We start from the raw sequence: 20,533 nt of genomic DNA on the forward strand, positions 1-20,533 counted from the left end.
CCCAGGCAGCTATTGATGATTCTGCCATCTCCATTTAAACCCTATCTAGACTCATCTTTTGTTTCTTAACTTGTCCCATTACCATCTTCCCTTTCCTTGCACCATCATCCCTTTTGTCATTTAATCTCTTCTGCCTTCCAACCTATCACAGACCTTCCCTTTTGTTCTTTCCTCCCCCACCCCCTTCACGCAATTAACAACAGTGTTTCCAGTTCTGACAAAGGGTCATTGACCTGAAACGTTAACTCTGTTTCTCTCTCTGCAGGTGCTGCCCCACCTGCTGAGTATTTCCAGCTTTTTCTGCTTCAAGATTTTCAGCATCCACAGTATTGTCTCAAAGCACTTCACAGCCAATGAAGTACTTTTGAAGTGTAGTCACTGTTATAATGTGGGAAACGTGGCAGCCAATCTGCGCACAGCAAGCTCCCACAAACAGCACTGTGATAATGACCAGATAATCTGTTTTTGGTGATGTTGGTTGAGGAATAAATATTGGCCCCAGGACACTGGGGAGAGCTCCCCTGCTCTTCTTCGAGATAGTGGCGTGGGATCTTTTACGTTCACTTGAGGGGGCAGACAGGGCCTTGGTTTAATGTCTCATCCGAAAGACAGCACCTCCAACAGTGCAGCCTTCCCTCAGTACTGACCCTCCGACAGTGCGGCGCTCCCTCAGTACTGCCCCTCCTTCAGTGCAGCACTCTCTCAGTACTGCCCTTCCGACAGTGCGGCACTCCCTCAGTACTACCCCTCTGACAGTGCGGCGCTCCCTCAGTACTGCTCCTCTGGCAGTGCGGCGCTCCCTCAGTACTGCCTTTCTGATAGTGCGCCACTCCTTCAGTATAGCCCCTCCGACAGTGCGGCGCTCCCTCAGCGCTGCCCCTCCGACAGTGCGGCACTCCCTCAGCACTGCCCCTCTGACAGTGCAGCACTCCCTCAGCACTGCACTGGGAGTGTCAGCCTAGATTTATGTGCTCAAGTCTCTGGAGTGGGACTTAAACCCACAACCTCCTGACTCAGAGGCAGGAGTACCAACCATTGATCCAGAGCTGGCATTGTAATATAGGATATGTAAGTTGCTGTGGGACGGGGCATGTCCATTCGCTCAGGGGGCAAGGTCTGTGGTTGAAATTCCCCACTCCCCGAATACGGCTGGAGCAGTTCTCCATGGGGTGCCGGGCTGTGTATCCCGCCTGGCTGTGGTGTGGAGTACTCACAGTGCGGCAGGCATGCTGCGGTTGGATGACGTCTCCTCTCTCCAGCCTTTCCCCATTCTCCACCAGAAACCGTATTCAGCACCGAGGACAGCTCCCAAGTGTGGCAGCTGTCAAACGCTGCCTTCCTTCCCCCTTGGCTCACCTCTGCTCAATCCGCTTAACTGTACTCCCCAAGCTTCATCCTCAGAGCTTATTAAGGAAAAGCCTTTTTTTTTAAATTAAAGTCAAAGCCCATTTGGTAATTTTAAAGACTCCGATCCGGATACAGAGCAGACTGGGAGGTCTGCAGCGGAGATGGACTCATTGCTGTACCTGTGCCTGCTAACCATTGCAACAAGTAAGTGCTTCATTTATCCCTCCTCTGAGCAGAAGTTAGATTTAACCGCATGGGAAATGTGTGCAACCGATCTGTAACTGCACGCTGAAGCGGTTGCATGGAACGTATGTTAATAACATGGAAATTCGTGCAAGCCTGTCACCGTTGCAATGTAATTTTAATTCTAGTGCCTCCTTACCTTTTGTCTCACTACAACTGAGCAGTTGGGGTCCAATTATGAAGATTGTTTAATTATTATTTTTTGAGCCTGTCAGGGCAGAGCGAACTGAACGCGTGTGACTTTTTGCCCAGCACCGAACCCTGGAGAGGGGGGAATTGGCTGTCGGTGCAGGAGACACTTGGGACTTAGAGTGAAAGAATGAGAGGGGACAAAACTCCAGAGCAGCTCCCTGTCCAAAATGCCGACCCTCTTTGTAAACTGAAAAGTAAAGATGCCGAAAGGTGCATTACTTTAGAGATTGGCTAAGACAAATACAGATTGAGTTTCTGTGTCAGCGTCAGTGATACCGTGTGGGAAGGGAGCACTGCCGCAAAGAACACAGTCCACACTGGACCTTGGAGACAGTCACACCGGGTCTACAGACTGACATCTCTTGTATTGCATTCAACAGGAGCCCTGGACTCTGGAAAGCTCTTACACACACACAACCAGGAGGTATTGCCATTCTCTCTCTAACACTGTGTGTATTAGGGTGAGGACATCATTCTGTGTGATGGAGGCGGATTCTTGACTTGAATGTTTGATAACCAGGTCACTTACTCCATTGATTGAGTGTTGGCCTTGATCACAGCTGATTAAACCCAATAAATCTGATTAAAAATGAGATTGAAAGCGTGTATGTTATGTGTGTGTGTCATCATCATAATAGGTAGTCCCTCGAAGCGAGGATGACTTGCTTCCACGCCGGAAAGGGATGAGTTTACAGGTGTTTCGATGAAGGACCTAATATTCCAGATCCCGAACTACATCCTGAAGGGTGGAAGATGCCTGTGCGTGGATTTTTTTTAACGTGTGGTGACCTTTGCACACCAGCCACCACACGGGCTTGACAGAGTTAGGTCTTGGTCCAGTGGCAAGGATTGACCACGATGACTGGAGACCAGCTCTGCTGATGTGTGTGTCTGGGTGTGTGCATAAATGTGTGCCTGAGCGTGAGCGAGTGTGTGCGTATGCGTGTGCGTGAGCGTGCGTGTGCGTATATGTATGCGTATGTGTACATGTCAGTGTGTATGTGTGTGTATGTATGTATGTGTGTGTCAGTGTGTATGTGTCGTGGCCCGTTGATCTGTGAGGGAACACCTCCACAGGTCGGGAAGTACAAAAGCTGGAGCGGCATACCACGACAACTTCCAGTGCGAGCTGCTCCAAGTGTGCGACGGCTTCGTGGTGGGCGATTGGGTGATGTCATCAGGACCCAGGTCGCTGTTTGGAGCGTGGGCAGGAGCATCGGCGGGGCCCAGGCACAGCAGAGGAGCAGGAAGGACGTGGCAGAGGTGCGGCGAGTGTTTTGTGGTGGAGGAGGTGCAGCAAATGATGGTACGGGGCCCAGAAGAGCCAAGGGCCCAGGGGCAGCACGGGCCAGCCCACACTGCAATATGTGTGTGCACTAGGTCCATGCAGCAGAGCAGGTCTCCAATTGTCCTGGTTAACCCTTGCCACTGGATAAAGGCGTAGCTCCGTCAAGCCCGTGTGGTGACTGATGTGCAACGGTCACCCCACGTTAAAAAAATCCTCGCACAGGCATCTTCTACCCCCTCAGTTGGAGTTCAGGACTGGAACATCGGGTCCTTCATTGAAACATCAGTGAACTCATGTCAAAGCAAATCATCCTCGTTCGAGGGACCGCCTATGATGATGATGTATGTGTGTCAGTGTGTGTGTATAGGTATACGTGTATGTGTGCATGTGTATAGGTGTGTGAGTGTGTGAGTGTGTGTATGTATGTGTGGTGTGTATGTATGTGTGGGTGTGTACGTGCATGTGTCTATGTGTCAGTGTATGTGTGTGGGTGTGTATGGGTGTGTGGGTGTGTGTCAGGGTATGTGTGTGGATATGTGTATGTGTGTGGGTGTGTGTATGAGTCAGTGGGTGTGAGAGAGTAATGGAAAGACAAAGACCCACTTTTCCTTCTCTGGGAACTAGGCCAGTTTAATTCTGCACATTACAAACCCCATTCTCATATAACTCACTCTACTGAACTGCCTAGTCTGACAGTGTATATGTGTGAGTGTGTGTGTGGGTGAGTGTGTATGTATGCATGGGTGTGTATGGGTGTGTATGGGTGTGTATGTGTGTGTGTATGTGTCTATGTATCTGTGTAGGTGTGTGGGTGTGTGTCAGTGTATGTGTATGGGTGTGCGGGTGTGTGTTAGTGTATGTGTGTGGGTGTGTATGGGTGTGTGGGTGTGTGTGTATGTGTCTGTGTATCTGTGTAGGTGTGTGGGTGTGTATGGGTGTGTATGGGTGTGTGGGTCTGTGTCTATGTATCAGTGTATGTGTGTGGGTGTGTGTCAGTGTATGTGTATGGGTGTGCGGGTGTGTGTTAGTGTATGTGTGTGGGTGTGTATGGGTGCGTGGGTGTGTGTCAGTGTATGTGTGTGAGTGTGTATGGATGTGCAGGGGGGGTGTTAGTGTAGGTGTGTGGGTGTATATGGGTGTGTGGGTGTGTGTGGGTGTGTGTGTATGTGTCTATGTATCTGTGTAGGTGTGTGGGTGTGTATGGGTGTGTGGGTGTGTGGGTGTGTGTTAGTGTATGTGTGTGGGTGTGTCTATATATCAGTATATGTGTGTGGGTGTGTGTCAGTGTATGTGTGTGGGTGTGTCTATGTATCAGTGTATGTGTGTGGGTGTGTGTCAGTGTATGTGTGTGGGTGTGTGTCAGTGTATGTGTGTGGGTGTGTCTATGTATCAGTGTATGTGTGTGGGTGTGCGTCAGTGTATGTGTGTGGGTGTGTCTATGTATCAGTGTATGTGTGTGGGTGTGTGTCAGTGTATGTGTGTGGGTGTGTGTCAGTGTATGTGTGTGGGTGTGTCTATGTATCAGTGTATGTGTGTGGGTGTGTGTCAGTGTATGTGTGTGGGTGTGTATGAGTGTGTGGGTGTGTGTGTCAATTTATGTGTGTGGGTGTGTATGGGTATGCGGGTGTGTGTTAGTGTATGTGTGTGGGTGTGTGTCAGTGTATGTGTGTGGGTGTGTATGGATGTGCGGGGGGGTGTGTATGGGTGTGCGATGTGTGTTAGAAAATGTGTGTGGGGTGTGTACGTGTCTATGTGTCAGTGTATGTGTGTGGGTGCGTATGGGTGTGCAGGTGTGTGTTAGTGTATGTGTGTGGGTGTGTCTATGTGTCAGTGTATGTGTGTGGGTGTGTGTCAGTGTCTATGTATGTGTGTGGGCGTGTGTCAGTGCATGTGTGTGGGTGTGTATGGGTGTGCGGGTGTGTGTTAGTGTATGTGTGTGGGTGTGTGTATGAGTCAGTGGGTGTGTGTCTATGTGTCAGTGTATGTGTGTGGGTGTGTGTCAGTGTATGTGTGCGGGTGTGTGTTAGTGTATGTGTGTGGGTGTGTGTATGAGTCAGTGGGTGTGTGTCTATGTGTCAGTGTATGTGTGTGGGTGTGTGTTAGTGTATGTGTGTGGGTGTGTGTATGAGTCAGTGGGTGTGAGGGAGTAATGGAAAGACAAAGATCCACTTTTCCTTCTCTGGGAACTAGGCCAGTTTAATTCTGCACATTATAAACTCCATTCTCATATAACTCACTCTACTGAACTGCCTAGTTTGACATTTATAGCCATCGATGTGCATAAACCTCTAGCATACTGCTATCTTCAACTGCTAACTGCCTACCCACCCCAGTCCGGTTGAATAGCTCTTGATATTACCAGAATTATGCTGTTTAACTTTGAGATATGATCAAAAAGATAAGGGCACCAGCTTTTTTTGCATCAATCTGAAAATGACAGACTCACACTACAACTCATAGTTTTACGAGTCTCTAGGGGTTTATTCTGTGGTGTCTCTCAGCTTCATCTACAGAGTCAACATCTGGTGCTCTTCTCTGTTTCCTTTGCACTCCAATATTAAAGAGCATCTCTTAAAAATAATTCTTGCCCCTCCCCTCTCCCTGAAGGTGCCAAACCGTGCTGAGGTACAGTTCTATGAAAGAAAGAAAGACTTGCATTTATATAGCGCCTTTTATGACCACCAGACATCTCAAACTACAGCCAATGAAGTACTTTTGGAGTGTAGTCACTGTTGTAATGTGGGAAATGCCAATTTGCACACAGCAAGCTCCCATAAACAGCAATGTGATAATGACCAGATAATTTTTTTTGTTATGTTGATTGAGGGATAAATATTGGCCAGGACACCGGGATAACTCCCCTGCTCTTCTTTGAAATAGTGCCGCGGGATCTTTTACGTCCACCTGAGAGGGCAGACGGGGCCTCGGTTTAAAGTTTCATCTGAAAGACGGCACCTCCAACAGTGTAACACCCTCTCAGCACTGCACTGGGAGTGTCATTCTAGATTTATGTGCTCAAGTCCCTAGAGTGGGACTTGGACCCACAACCTTCTGAGGCGAGTGTGTTGCCCACTGAGCCACGGCTGACACTATGGGGTTAACTGTCTCTCTGGTACCTTACTCAAGTGTCACTTATCATTGACAGGGTGTGTCAAAAACAATAACACCAACAACTCACATTTATAATAGCACCTTTAAAGCAGTATATCCCTCCTTATTTAAGGAGAGATATACTTGCATTGGAGGTAGTTCAGAGAAGGTTCACGAGGTTGATTCCTGAGATGAAGGGGTTGTCATGAAGCAAGGTTGAGCAGGTTGGGCCTATAATCATTGGAGTTTAGAAGAATGAGAGGTGATCTTATTGAAACATGTAAAATTCTGAAGGGGCTCAACAGGGTAGATGCAGAGAGGATGTTTCCCCTCATGGGGGAATCTAGAACTAGGGGGCATAGTTTCAGAATAAGGGGTCGCCCATTTAAAAAGATGAGCAGGAGTTTCTTCTCTCAGAGGGTCATGAATCTGTGGAATTATCTACCTCAGAGAGTTGTGGAGGCTGGGTCATTGAATATATTTAAGGTGGCGGTAGACAGATTCTTGAATGATAAGGGAGTCAAGGGTTATGGGGAGCAGGCAGGGAAGTGGAGTTGAGGCCAGAATCAGATCAGCCATGATCTTATTGAATGGCGGAGCAGGCTCGAGGGGCCAAATGGCCCACTCCTGCTCCTATTTCTTATAAATCATCCCAAGGTGCTTCACAGGAGTGCAATTGGACAAAAATTGACACCAAGTCAAAGGATATATGAGGATAGGTGACCAAACGCTTGGTGAAAGATTTAGGTTTTAAGGAAGAGAGAGAGGCGGAGAGGTTTAGGTCTTTGCTATTTGCTAACTCTCGGACGTTGCGCCCATTTAGACATTACCTACATTTTCAAATAGTGAACAGATCGATGAAAATAGCAGCTCCTTCATGGCTTGTGCCAGGCACCAGCTCCCAGTACTGTAACTGAGGGAGCGATACAGTACAGCACACAGTGTTAGCTCAGGGGTTGTGACACTTAATAAGATTTAGCGAGCAATCAGGTCTAGCAAAAGGCCACGGCTGTCCGGAGGCTGTTCAAACAGCGATGCAGGCGTGCATCTCTCATTCATTTCTCACAACTAATCTGACATCGGCGCCTGAGCCAGGTGGGGTTCAAACAGACCGGACTGGACCGGAGGTTGTTAACCCCGCGGTAATGGACTGGCAGCCCAGCGGAGCTCCGTCGGCAGAGAAGGCCGATAGCTTGGGTTAATGACCTCTCCTGTGGAAACCAGTGCTGGATGTTGCACCGATGGCTTTGCTGGCAAGAGCTTCGGCACTCAACCATGGCTCAGTGGGCAGCACCCTCGCCTCTGGGTCAGAGGGTTGAAGGTTCAAGTCCCACTTCAGACGCTTGAGTACAAAATTTAGGCTGACACCCCAGTGCAGTGCTGAGCGAGTGTTGCACTGTCAGAGGGGCAGTACTGTCGGAGGGGCAGTACTGAGGGAGTGCCGCACTGTTGGAGGGGCAGTACTAAGAGAGCGCTGCACTGTTAGTGGGGCAGTACTGAGGGAGCGCTGCACTGTCAGAGGGGCAGTACTGAGGGAGCGCTGCACTGTCAGTGGGGCAGTGCTGAGGGAGTGCCGCACTGTTGGAGGGGCAGTACTAAGAGAGTGGGGCAGTACTGAGGGAGCGCTGCACTGTCAGAGGGGCAGTACTGAGGGAGCGCCGCACTGTCGGAGGGGCAGTACTGAGGGAGCGCCGCACTGTCGGAGGGGCAGTGCTGAGGGAGCGCCGCACTGTCAGTGGGGCAGTGCTGAGGGAGCACCGCACTGTCGGAGGGGCAGTGCTGAGGGAGCGCCGCACTGTCAGTGGGGCAGTGCTGAGGGAGCACCGCACTGTCGGAGGGGCAGTACTGAGAAAGCACTGCACTGTCGGAGGGGCAGTACTGAGGTAGCGCTGCACTGTCGGAGGGGCAGTACTGAGGGAGTGCTGCACTGTTGGAGGTGCCGTCTTTCATTGTACTGCCTCTACGCCATGTAGGGTACATCTGCTCTAAGCTGGGCAACTATAATTGAAAGATGTACAATTGATTAAAGACTTGTTTTCTGCCACTTGCACCCTAGTGATGGATGCGTTACTGATGTCCAGTGTCGCTACAACAACAACTTGTATTTATATGGCACCTTTAATGTAGTGAAACATCCCAAGGTGCTTCACAGGAGTATTATGAGATAAAAAATTTGACACCGAGCCACATAAGTAGAAATTAACGCAGATGACCAAAAGCTTGGTCAAAGAGGGAGGTTTTAAGGAGCATCTTGAAGGAGGAAAGAGAGGTAGAGAGGCGAAGAGGTTTAGGCAGGGAACTCCAGAGCTTGGGGCCCAGGCAACAGAAGGCACGGCCACCGATGGTTGAGTGATTATAATCAGGGATGTTCAAGAAGGCAGAATTAGAGGAGCGCAGACATCTCGGGGGGTTGTGGGGCTGGAGGAGATTACAGAGATAGTAATGGAGGGATTTGTAAACAAGGATGAGAATTTTGAAATCGAGGTGTTGGTTACCCGGGGGCCAATGTAGGTCAGCGAGCACAGGGGGTGATGGGTGAGCGGGACTTGGTGCGAGTTAGGACATGGGCAGCCGAATTTTGGATGACCTCTAGGTTACGTAGGGTAGAATGTGGGAGGGTGAGTCGGAGCAGACAAGTCTAGAGGTAACCAAGGCACGAATGAGGGCTTCAGCAGCGGATGAGCTGAGGCAAAGGTGTAGATGGGTGATGTTGCGGAGGTGGAAATAGGCGGTCTTAGTTATGCTGCGGATATGTGGTCGGAAGCTCATTTCCGGGTTAAATATGACACCAAGATTGCGAACAGTCTGGTTCAGCCTCAGACAGAAGTTGTGGGAGAAATGCAGGATTTAGAATGTATATGGGCATCTTGCCTTATGCATTTGCTCCTGCGACAATCATTTGCTTTGGTTAAGGTGGGATTTCTGCAAAAAGATGATTATTTTTGGCCAGACCCAGAGGACATAGGCCATCCCTGCTTCGACTCGAGGCCCAAAGCATGCACAGTCATTATCTTACCTCGCTGCTCCCTTCCCACGGTTGCTTCCTCGTTGGAGCCAGGAATTCCACTGATACCCATCCATATAAAACTAACCTGACCCTGGGTTATCAGCCAGAGTCAGAAGAACAGCCAATCTGTGCCGTTAGATGAGAAGTAGCGATGAAACCCTCCGGGATTGTCCAAGAATGAAAGATTAAGGACACTGTTGTGAATAACCCAGGAGAACAATTATAGCGATATTAAAAAATATATGCTTTTTAAATTATTTTCCTTGATACTTTTCTTTATTAGATATAAAATTATTGGAGGTGGCAAAAACAGACTGTTTGACCGGGTGGGGAGGGGGGGGGGGTTTGGAGTCAGGAGATCATGTGATGAAACCACCAGGAATATGTCCAAGCAGATTTGGCGGCCACAGTGAGTCACAAAACGAACACCAGGTGTAATGAATGCACCTGTGAGCAAGCTCAGAGGTCTATCGAGCTGTTGAAGGGGGTCGTTCATCCCGACTGCCTGAATCTCTTCTGTGGATACATTCGTGTCAGGGTGTCCCTGGAGATGGAGCACGTGGTGTCCACCAGTACGCTCGTGGTCTTCTGCGAGAGGTGGGCGCCGGAGGGACTGGAGTGCATCATCACCCCCTGGCAACCAAATTTTAATTTGATCATTTAAAGTTTAAAGTTTAACTTGCCGGTTTTAGTGCACCTTTAAGAAGGGCCCACTTGATTTATAGGTTCACAAAAATAGTTGTAGAGCTGTTGAGTTGGGAGTGGCTTAGCCAGTCATGTGATGGTTACAAGACACAATAAAACCCCAGCCAGTTGGGTTTGGGAGATCCACGATGACTCTAACCCTAACCCTAAAATGCAGTTGTGAGCCTGGTGGATGAACTGGTAATGTGTCGTGTGATTGTTAAACCTTTTGCTAATAAACCAACTAGTTCTTAATAGCAATGTGTTGCTATGAATTCTTAAGCATGAAGCAAATACATTACCACCAGGCACCTCACCCTCTGTTACATCTACATTATCCACCTTCCCTTCCCTGAGCTTGAGGTATCACACTAATCCAGCCATGTGTACGTCCTCGCAGCCAGCTCAGGCTCTATAGAGGCAGACACCTGGGCAAGATTTGCCCCTTGTGCTCTTGACCAGGGAATAGTTCGTGCCTAGGAAGGACTTGAAAGAGGCGGGGAAACAAAGAGGTTTATGGATTTGAAGCCACCATTACGCTGGTCTGAAAGTGCCATTTTCCTTCTCTGCAGGTGGCTACGGTGCAGAGGTGGAGGAGAAGCTCATAAATCACCTCCTGAACTCTGACAGATACAATAAGCTGATCCGACCATCTATCAACAACTCTGAGCTGGTCTCTATCACCTTTCAGGTCTCACTGGCACAGCTCATCAATGTGGTAAGTCAACATGGCCTTAGGATGTGGTATAGATCCAACAACTTATGTTTATACAGCATCTTCAGCATAGTAAAACATCTCAAGGTGCTTCAATGGAGTGATTATCAAACAATATTTGGCACTGAGCTACACAAGGAGATATTAGGACAGGTGACCAAAAGCTTGGTCCAAAGAGGTAGGTTTTAAGGGGCATGTTAAAGGAGGCGAGAGAGGCAGGGAGGGAGTTCCAGAGCTTGGAGCCCAGGCAGCTGGAGGCACAGCCACCGATGATGGACCGATTAAAATTGATGAAGAACAGAAAGCTGAAGGTTATAGTGAGTGTATACAGAGCACTGGCCTAGCCCCAACTGGCATAGAGCCTGCTCTATGGGAGGAGGAGTGGGGGGGGGGGGGGCATCCTGGCTTTACCGAGGCGACCGATATGTTTCTATATAAACCTTGTACAGCCAGGAGCACAGACTGATGCTCGGGGAGGGAAGGCCGAGTATACGATAGTCACCAAGAAATCCAATCGGGAATTCAGGAGAAACTTCTTTAAGCAGAGAGTGGTGAGAATGCGGAACTCGCTGCCACAGGGAGTGGTTGAAGTGAATAGTATCGATGCATTTAGGGGGCGGCTAGACAAGCATATGAGGGAGAAGGGAATAGTGGGTTATGCTGATAGATTTAGATGAGGGAAGACAGGAGGAGGCTCGAGTGGGGCATAAACGCCGGCTTGAGCTGGTTGGGCCGAATGGCCTGTTTCTGTGTTATATATCCCGTGTAAAGTAGATTTAATCACATCCTGCAGAGATGGGGACTGCATGGCAGATTGTCTGGGGAATCGGTGGCGAGCAGGTTTAAAGAGGGAGCTGGATAATTCCTTGGCAATTACAGTTGACGACAATAGACGATTAAAAGTTCATTCTCATGATGTGGGCATCACTGAGCAAGCCCAGCTTTTATTGTTCGTCTATCACCACCCTGAATTTGATAGAACTGAGGGGCTCGCTGGGCCACTTCAGGGGCAGTTAAAAATCAACCGCGTTGGTGTGGGGCTGGAGTCACACATAGGCCCAGACATTGGTGAACCAGATGGGTTTTTATGAAAATTCAACAGCTCCATGGTCACCATTACTGATAAGAGCTTTTGATTCCCAGATGTTGCGAATGCAGGGAATCGCAGCTGTTAATTTATGCACAGCAAGCTCCCACAAACAGCAACGAGATAAATAATCAGATCAATTTTCTTTTGTGATGTCGGTTGAGGGATAAATATTGGCCAGGACACCGGGGGGGTGGAACTCCTCCTGCTCTTCTTTAAAGCAGATCCGTGAGATCTTTCTACATCCACCCAAGAGGGCGGCGGTCTTCGGTTTAACAGGCTACACCTGTGACAACACAGCACTCCCTCAGTGTCAACCCAGAGGAAAGAAAGACTTGCATTTATATAGCACCTTTCATGACCACCGGACATCTCAAGTGCTTTACAGCCAATCAAGTACTTTTGGAGTGTAGTCACTGTTGTAATGTGGGAAACGCAGCAGCCAATTTGCGCACAGCAAGCTCCCACAAACAACAGTGTGATAATGACCAGATAATCTGTTTTTGTTATGTTAATTGAGGGATAAATATTGGCCAGGTCCCCGGGGGGGTAACTCCCCTGCTCTTCTTCAAAATAGTGCCGTGGGATCTTTTACACCCACCTGAGAAAGCAGACAGGGACTCGGTTTAATATCTCATCCGAAAGACGGCACCTCCGACAGTGCAGTGCTCCCTCAGTACTTCCACTGGAGTGTGAGCCTAGATTTATATGCTCAAGTTCCTTGAGTGGGACTTGAACCCACAACCTTCTGATTCAGAGGCAGAGAGTGCTACCCACTGAGCCACGGCTCAAAGCAATGTCAGAAGTGGGATTCAAACCCACACCCCTAGAAAGGCACCAGAATACACCGATCTTTGGTAAGGTAAGGATCACAGTCCTGGAGTCTGGCGCCTTTGACCACTCGGCCATCCTGACATGGGGCACTCAACAGCTCGTCAAATCTGTGAGCATACTCACAAGCGCAGGGGACACTCACATTCCATGCACAGAGGCACTGGGTAACTGCTGCAAGCTGAGATCGGCTGACGCAGCACAGATTAGAACACCTTACCGCATCGGCATTGTAATAGTGCATGAATCCGAGACTGGGCCCTTGTCTAAATCCAATCTGTGACGTTTACAGACATTGTTCATATTAACTCTCTGATATTCCCCCCTTGTGTTTAGAATGAACGTGAACAGATAATGACGACAAACGTCTGGCTAAAACAGGTCAGTGCCTCCCAGTGTTTTCTCGAATGTGGAAAATGCCCACCCTGAGTCTGGAGACGGGGTCATCTTTACTTGTGTGCTTAATTGCAGGGGTGGATGGACTACCGTCTGAGCTGGGACCCGGAGGAGTTTGAAGGGATTCACAAGCTAAGGATAGACTCTAGGAAGATCTGGCTCCCAGACATCGTACTGTACAACAAGTAGGTTCAGAGGCCATACAAAGATGGATTTGCATTTATTTATTATTCATTACTGGGCGTGACATTACAGGGGAGTTTCCCATGTTTGGGCCAATATTTATCCCTTAATAAACATCACTGAAAAACAGATTATCTGGATCATTATCATATTGCTGTTTGTGGGAGCTTGCTGTGTTTCCCACATTACGACAGTGACTACACTTGAAAAAGTACTTCATTGGCTGTAAAGTGCTTTGCGATGGCCGGAGGTTGTGAAAGATGCTATATAAATGCAAGTCTTTCTTTAAGAGCACTAAACCATTTAAAATAATTAAGCTGAAGTCTCTGTTTGATAGCAAGCAGAGGAACGTCATGTAAACAGCGTGCAAGTTCAATCCACTCCATTGGCTCCACTCCAATTTTTCTCCTCGTCCCCAGTGCCATCCTTCAGCCATGCTCTATTCTTTTTTGAACTCGTTCCCACTATTTATCTCCGCAAACCTCTCTCTTTGACAAACAGTGTCGGCCGTGGCTCAGTGGGCAGCAGCACTCTTGTCTCTGAGTCAGAAGGTTGTGGGTTCACAGTCCCATTCCAAGGACTTGAGCACAAAAATATCCAGGCTGAGGGAGCGCCGCACTGTCGGAGGGGCAGTGCTGAGGGAGAGCCGCACTGTCGGAGGGGCAGTGCTGAGGGAGCGCCGCACTGTCGGAGAGGCAGTGGTGAGGGAGTGCCGCACTGTCGGAGAGGCAGTGCTGAGGGAGCGCCGCACTGTCGGAGAGGCAGTGCTGAGGGAGCGCCTCACTGTCGGAGGGGCAGTGCTGAGGGAGCGCCGCACTGTCGGATGAGATGCTAAACCGAGGCCCCGACTACTCACTCAAAGTGAAGTAAAAGGTCCCACAGCACTATTTCGAAGAAGAGCAGGGGAGTTTGTCCTGGGGCCAATATTTATCCCTCAATCAACATAACAAAAATAACAGATTATCTGGTCATTATCACATGATGTTTGTGGGAGCTTGCTTTGCGCAAGTTGGTGTTTCCCACATTACAGCAGTGACTGCACTCCAAAAATACATTGATTGTAAAGTGCTTTGAAATATCCGGTGGTCGTGAAAGGCGCTATAAAAATCGAAGTCTTTCTTTTTTTCCTCTCACTTTAGCGCTGACGGAACCTACGAAGTCTCTCTGTACACGAACGCCATCATTGAGTCCAACGGAAGCATCTACTGGTTGCCGCCTGCCATCTACAAGAGCGCCTGCAAGATTGAAGTGAAGCATTTCCCCTTCGACCAGCAGAACTGCACCATGAAATTCCGGTCGTGGACATACGACCACACGGAGATCGATCTGGTCCCCAAAACCAACAGCGCGAGCATGGACGATTTCACTCCCAGTGGGGAGTGGGACATCGTGGCACTCCCGGGACGAAGAAACACAAATCCACTGGACCCAACCTATGTCGATCTGACCTACGACTTCATCATCAAAAGAAAGCCCCTCTTCTACACCATCAATCTCATCATCCCGTGTATTCTCATCACCTCGCTGGCTATACTGGTCTTCTACCTCCCGTCAGACTGCGGCGAGAAAATAACTCTGTGCATCTCTGTCCTGCTGGCTTTGACGGTGTTTCTCCTGCTGATTTCCAAGATTGTCCCCCCGACCTCCTTAGATGTTCCACTGATTGGGAAGTATCTGATGTTCACCATGGTGCTGGTGACATTTTCTATAGTGACCAGTGTCTGCGTGCTCAATGTTCACCATCGTTCCCCCAGCACACACACCATGCCCCAATGGGTGAAGACCATCTTCCTGGAACGGCTGCCTTCCCTCCTGTTCATCAAGAGACCGCAAAACGATGGCACGAGGCAAAAGTCGCACCCACGCGGGAAGGGCAACCTCTGCTGTGCCCACATGAGCCCAGAAGACAGCAACAAGAACTCTGCTTTCTTTATGAACCCGACGCCCGCCAAAGTTTATGACTTGAACATAATAGACGCGCCCGATGGTTTTGGCTGCCATCAAGACTTGAGGCTGAGAACTTCCACGAAATGCTCAGCTGAGGTGCAGGAAGCTATCGATGGGGTGAAATTCATAGCGGACCACATGAGGAGTGACGACGAGAATCAAAGTGTAAGTGCGACGTCGCTAGATCAAGTAGTCAGCATCCGACCTTACCTGGTGTCAGCTGTGGCTCAGTGGGCAGCACTCTCGCCTTTGAGTCAGAAGGTTGTGGGTTAAAGTCCCACTCCAGGGACGTGAGCACTTAATTCAGATAAAGAAAAAAAGGGGAGGCTTATGGCAGATACCGAGGGCTCAATACTGCAGAAACTCTAAACATAAGAAATAGGAGCAGGAGCAGGCTATACTGCCCCTCGAGCCTGCTCCGCAATTTAATACTATCATGGCTGATCCGATCATGGACTCAGGTCCACCTCCCCGCCCGCTCCCCATAACCCCTTATCGGTTAAGAAACTGTCTATCTCTGTCTTAAATTTATTCAATGCGTATAGAATAAAGGAGTACAGAAAGTGCAGGGGTGCACTTAAAAAGAAAATTAGGAAAGCAAAGAGAGAGCATGAAAAAATGTTGGCAAGTAAAATCATGGAAAACCCAAAGATGTTTTATAAATACATTAAGAGCAAGAAGGTAACTAAGGAAAGAGTAGGGCCTATTGGAGACCATAAAGGTAATCTGTGTGTGGAGATGGAAGATGTGGGTATGATTCTCAATGAATACATTGCATCTGTTTTCATAAAAGAGAGGGGTGATGCAGACATTGCAATCAGGGAGGAGGAGTGTGAAATATTAGATGAAATAAACATAGTGAGAGAGGAAGTATTTATCCACTTAGCAGCTTTGAAAGTGGATAAATCCCCAGGCCTGCATGCAATGTATCCCAGGCTGTTAAGAGAAGCAAAAGAGGAAATAGCAGAGGCTCTGACCATCATTTTCCAATCCTCTCTGTCTACCGGTGTGGTGCCAGGGGACTGGAGGACTGTTAATGTTGCACCCTTCTTTAAAAAGGGAGAAAGGGAGAGACTGAGTAATTACAGACCAGTCAGCCTAACCTCGGTGGTAGGAAAATTATTGGAAAAAATTCTGAGGGACAGGATAAATCTTTATTTGGAAAGATACAGATTAATCAAGGACAGTCAGCATGGATTTGTTATGAGAAGGTTGTGACTGACTTGATTGAATTTTTTGAGGAGGTAACCAGGAGGGTCGATGAGTGCAGTGCATATGATGCAGTGTATACGGATTTTAACAAGGCTTTTGATAAGGTCCCACATGGCAGATTGGTCATGAAAGAAAAAACCCATGGGATCCAGGGCAAAGTGGCAAATTGGATCCAAAATTGGCTCAGAGGCAGGAAGCAAAGGGTAATGGTTGATGGGTGTTTTTGTGACTGGAAGGCTGTATCCAGTGGGGTTCCGCAGGGCTCAGTACTGGGTCCCTTTTTATATATCAATGATTTAGACTTGAATGTAGGGGGTATGATTAAACCGTTTGCAGATGATACTAAAATCAGCTGTGTGGTTGATAATGCAGAAGAAAGCTGTAGACTGCAGGAAGATGTCAATGTACTGGTCAGGTGGGCAGAATAGTAGCAATCCGGAGAAGTGTGAGGTAATGCATTTGGGAAGGGCTAACAAGGCAAGGGAATACACATTAAATGGTAGGACACTGAGAAGTGTAGAGGAACAAAGGGACCTTGGAGTGCAGGTCCACAGATCTCTGAAGGTAGCTGGCCAGGTGGATAAGGTGGTTAAGAAGGCATATGGAATAGTTGCCTTTATTGGCCAAGGCATAGAATACAAGAGCAGGGAGGTTATGCTTGAGCAATATAAAATACTAGTTAGGCCACAGCTAGAGTACTGCGTGCAGTTCTGGTCACCACATTACAGGAAAGATGTGATTGCACTAGATAGGGTACAGAGGTGATTTATGAGGATGTTGCCTGGGCTGGAGAATTTTAGCTATGAGGAACGATTGAATAGGCTGGATTTGTTTTCTTTGGAACAGGGGAGGCTTTATTGAGGTGTATAAGATCATGAGGGGTCTAGTTAGAGTGGATAGGAAGGATCTATTTCCCTTAGAAGAGGAGCCAACAACCAGGGGCCATAGATTTAAAGTAATTGGGGGGAGATTTAAAGGGGATTTGAGGGGAAATTTCTTCACCCAGAGGGGGGTGGGGGTCTGGAACTCACTGCCTGAAAGGGTGGTAGAGGCAGAAACCCTCACCACATTTAAAAAGTGCTTGGATGTGCACTTGAAGTGCCGTAACCTACAGGGCTATGGACCAAGAGCTGGAAAATGGGATTAGGCTGGATAGCTCGTGGTCGGCCGGCGTGGACACGATGGGCCAAAATGACCTCCTGCCGTGCTATAAATGTCTATCATTCCATGATTCGTTTTTCAAATATACTGTGGCCCAAGGGCTGGAAAATAGACAACAAGGGAGTTTGGCGGTGCTAAATGGTATATACTTCAACGCAAGGAGCATAGGGAATAAGGCAGATGAGCTGTGAGCACAGATAGACACGGGAGTACGATATTATAGCTATCACTGAGACATGGCTGAAAGAAGGGCAGGTATGGCAGCTCAACATTCCTGGTTACAGGGTTTTCAAACGGGGCAGAGAGGGGGTAAAAAAGGAGAGGGGGTTGCAGTATTGATTAAAGAAACAAGTACAACTGTGAGGAGGGATGATATGTTGGAAGGATCATCAAAAGAGGTCAGTAGTGAAGGAGGGAAGACAGTAGTGACTTGGTGAAGCTTAGCTTGGATTGTAAACTCCTGCAGGAGGAAGACAGAGGTGATCCACAGTTTTGAGGAGCTGGGAAAGGTCAAGTTAGAGGCTTGATGGGCTGAATAGCCTCCTTCTGTGCTGCAACCATTCTACGATAATATGATTGAAGGCATAAATGTCAGAAGTGGGATTCGAACCAACGCCTCCAGGGGAGACTGTGACCTGACCGCAGTGCCTTAGACCACTCAGCCATCCTGACTGGGGTATATGATGATGTGATTCTATGACAGCAGAAATGAGCAAATGTCCCATGAGATGCTTTTGTGAGATTAGGGTTGGGTTGCATGGTTGGGGCGGGGTAGTGAGAGCTTTAACTGTGCTGCAGCTGGCCCAGGGATGCTCGATGCGAAGATGAGTGTATGAAATGGGGAAAGTGTTCCACTTGCTTGACATGAATATCTCTTACCTTGGCGAGCACAAACTTCACCAACATTTTTTAAGTAGGCGAGAACGAATGCAAAATCTAAATCTCGCATGACTAGTGGGGTACCACAAAGTTCAGTGCTGGGACCCCAGTTATTTACAATATACATTAATGATTTAGACGAAGGAATTGAGTGTAATATCTTCAAGTTTGCAGATGACACTAAGTTGGGTGTCAGTGTGAGCTGTGAGGAGGATGCTAAGAGGCTGCAGGGTGACTTGGACAGGTTAGGTGAGTGGGCAAATGCATGGCAGATGCAGTATAATGTAGATAATTGTGAGGTTATCCACTTTGGTGGCAAAAACAGGAAGGCAGAATATTATCTGAATGGTGACAGATTAGGAAAAGAGACCTTGGTGTCATGGTACATCAGTCATTGAAAGTTGGCATGCAGGTACAGCAGGCGGTGAAGAAGGCAAATGGCATGTTGGCCTTTATAGCAAGAGGATTTGAGTACAGGAGCAGGGAGGTCTTACTGTAGTTGTACAGGACCTTGGTGAGGCTTCACCTGGAATATTGTGAATATTGGTCTCCTAATCTGAGGAAGGACATTCTTGCTATTGAGGGAGTGCAGCGAAGGTTCACTAGACTGATTCCTGGGATAGCAGGACTGACATATGAATAAAGACTGGATCGACTAGGTTTATATTCACTGGAATTTAGAAGAATGAGAGGGATCTCATAGAAACAAGGATTGGACGGGATTGGACAGGTTAGATGCAGGAAAAATGTTCCCGATGTTGGGGAAGTCCAGAATCAGGGGTCACAGTCTAAGGGTAAGGGGTAAGCCATTTAGGACCGAGATGAGGAGAAACTTCTTCACTCAGAGAGTTGTGAACCTGTGGAATTCTCTACCACAGAAAGTTGTTGAGGCCAGTTCGTTAGATATATTCAAAAGGGAGTTAGATGTGGCACTTACGGCTAAAGGGATCAAGGGGTATGGCGAGAAAGCAGGAATGAGGTACTGAAGTTGCATGATCAGCCATGATCATATTGGATGGTGGTGCAGGCTCGAAGGGCCGAATGGCCTACTTCTGCACCTATTTTCTATGTTTCTATGAAATGAGGGAGCACTGCACTTCGATGTCCTGAGGTTGTGAAAGGTGCTTATATTAGAAAGAAAGAAAAAGAAAAGGAGGGAAAAGAAAGAAGGAGGAAGACTTGGATTTATATAGCGCCTTTCACAACCACTGGATGATCCAAAGCGCTTTACAGCCAATGAAGTACTTTTAAAGTGCAATCATGGTTGTAATGTAGGAAATGCAGCAGCCAATTTGTGCACAGCAAGCTCCCACAAACAGCAATGTGATAATGACCAGATAATCTGTTTTTTTTTGTTATATTGATTGAGAGATAAATATTGGCCCCAGGACGCCAGGGAGAACTCCCTGCTCTTGCTTAATAGTGTCATAGGATCTTTTAAGTCCACCTGAGAGAGTAGACGGGGACTCAGTTTTACATCTTATCCGAAAGACAACACCTCCGACAGTGCAGCACTCCCTCAGCACTGCACTGGGAGTTTCAGCCTAGATTTTGAGTGCTCAAGTCCCTGGAGTGGGACTTGAACCCACAACCTTCCAACTCAGAAGGCGAGAGAGAGTGCTGCCCACTGAGCCACAGCTGACGGCTGAAACCTTACCTTTAAAAGATCATTGCAACTGGAGTAGAGGGAGACTTTCCCCAGGCCAGCTGAGCATAAAAGGATGAGGTTCAGGAGAAATGACCAAAGGGCTGAGCGGTTGAAGGTGTGGTCGTGCTTCATGTTGTGTGAATTATAGAAAAAAAGTGTTTGAAACATGGATTGTTTGAGGAGTACTGTTAGTGGGAGAAAGAAGGCTTGTGTAATATTTATATATAAAATGCCTTGAATGTCTTGTCTTCCAGGTGACTGAAGACTGGAAGTATGTGGCCATGGTGGTGGATCGCTTGTTCCTCTGGGTCTTTATCGTAGTATGTGTCATGGGGACGGTCGGGTTGTTTATACAACCATTTTGTCAGAGTCAAGGCATCACCGAGCCCTGAAGGATCGCTGCTCTGGACAGACTTTCTTTGTTTCTGAACTTTTTAACCACGGACTGTTTTGCACAAGGAACGTGGAGCGTTTAACAATGATGCAAAAACTTCCAATGTTCTTCAAAATGGCCTCCTATATATATATATATCTATGTATCTATCTTCAAACTGGCTGCACTATAATGAGAGGCATTATTATATGAATTGTCGCATAACTTTGCCTTAATAACCAACTTCTGT

The 20,533-nt window shown here is 47.9% G+C and overlaps 1 protein-coding gene and 1 non-coding gene across 2 annotated transcripts; one reads left to right on the plus strand and one right to left on the minus strand.

Moving 5' to 3' along the window:
- Window positions 1-1,207: 1,207 nt before the first annotated feature.
- LOC139233554 (neuronal acetylcholine receptor subunit beta-4-like) lies at window positions 1,208-20,302 on the plus strand. Its single transcript, XM_070863957.1, has 6 exons — window positions 1,208-1,551; window positions 10,424-10,569; window positions 12,821-12,865; window positions 12,956-13,065; window positions 14,203-15,175; window positions 20,165-20,302. Exons 1-6 carry the CDS (start codon window positions 1,509-1,511, stop codon window positions 20,300-20,302), a joined length of 1,455 nt encoding a protein of 484 aa, XP_070720058.1. The 5' UTR covers window positions 1,208-1,508.
- trnaw-cca (transfer RNA tryptophan (anticodon CCA)) lies at window positions 12,451-12,568 on the minus strand. Its single transcript has 2 exons — window positions 12,531-12,568; window positions 12,451-12,496 (listed from the first exon to the last, which is right to left on the minus strand). It is a non-coding gene; the product is annotated as a tRNA-Trp (tRNA).
- Window positions 20,303-20,533: the final 231 nt, after the last annotated feature.

The sequence above is a fragment of the Pristiophorus japonicus genome, chromosome 21, assembly GCF_044704955.1.
Source record: "Pristiophorus japonicus isolate sPriJap1 chromosome 21, sPriJap1.hap1, whole genome shotgun sequence".
Classification (NCBI taxonomy): Eukaryota; Metazoa; Chordata; class Chondrichthyes; family Pristiophoridae; genus Pristiophorus; species Pristiophorus japonicus.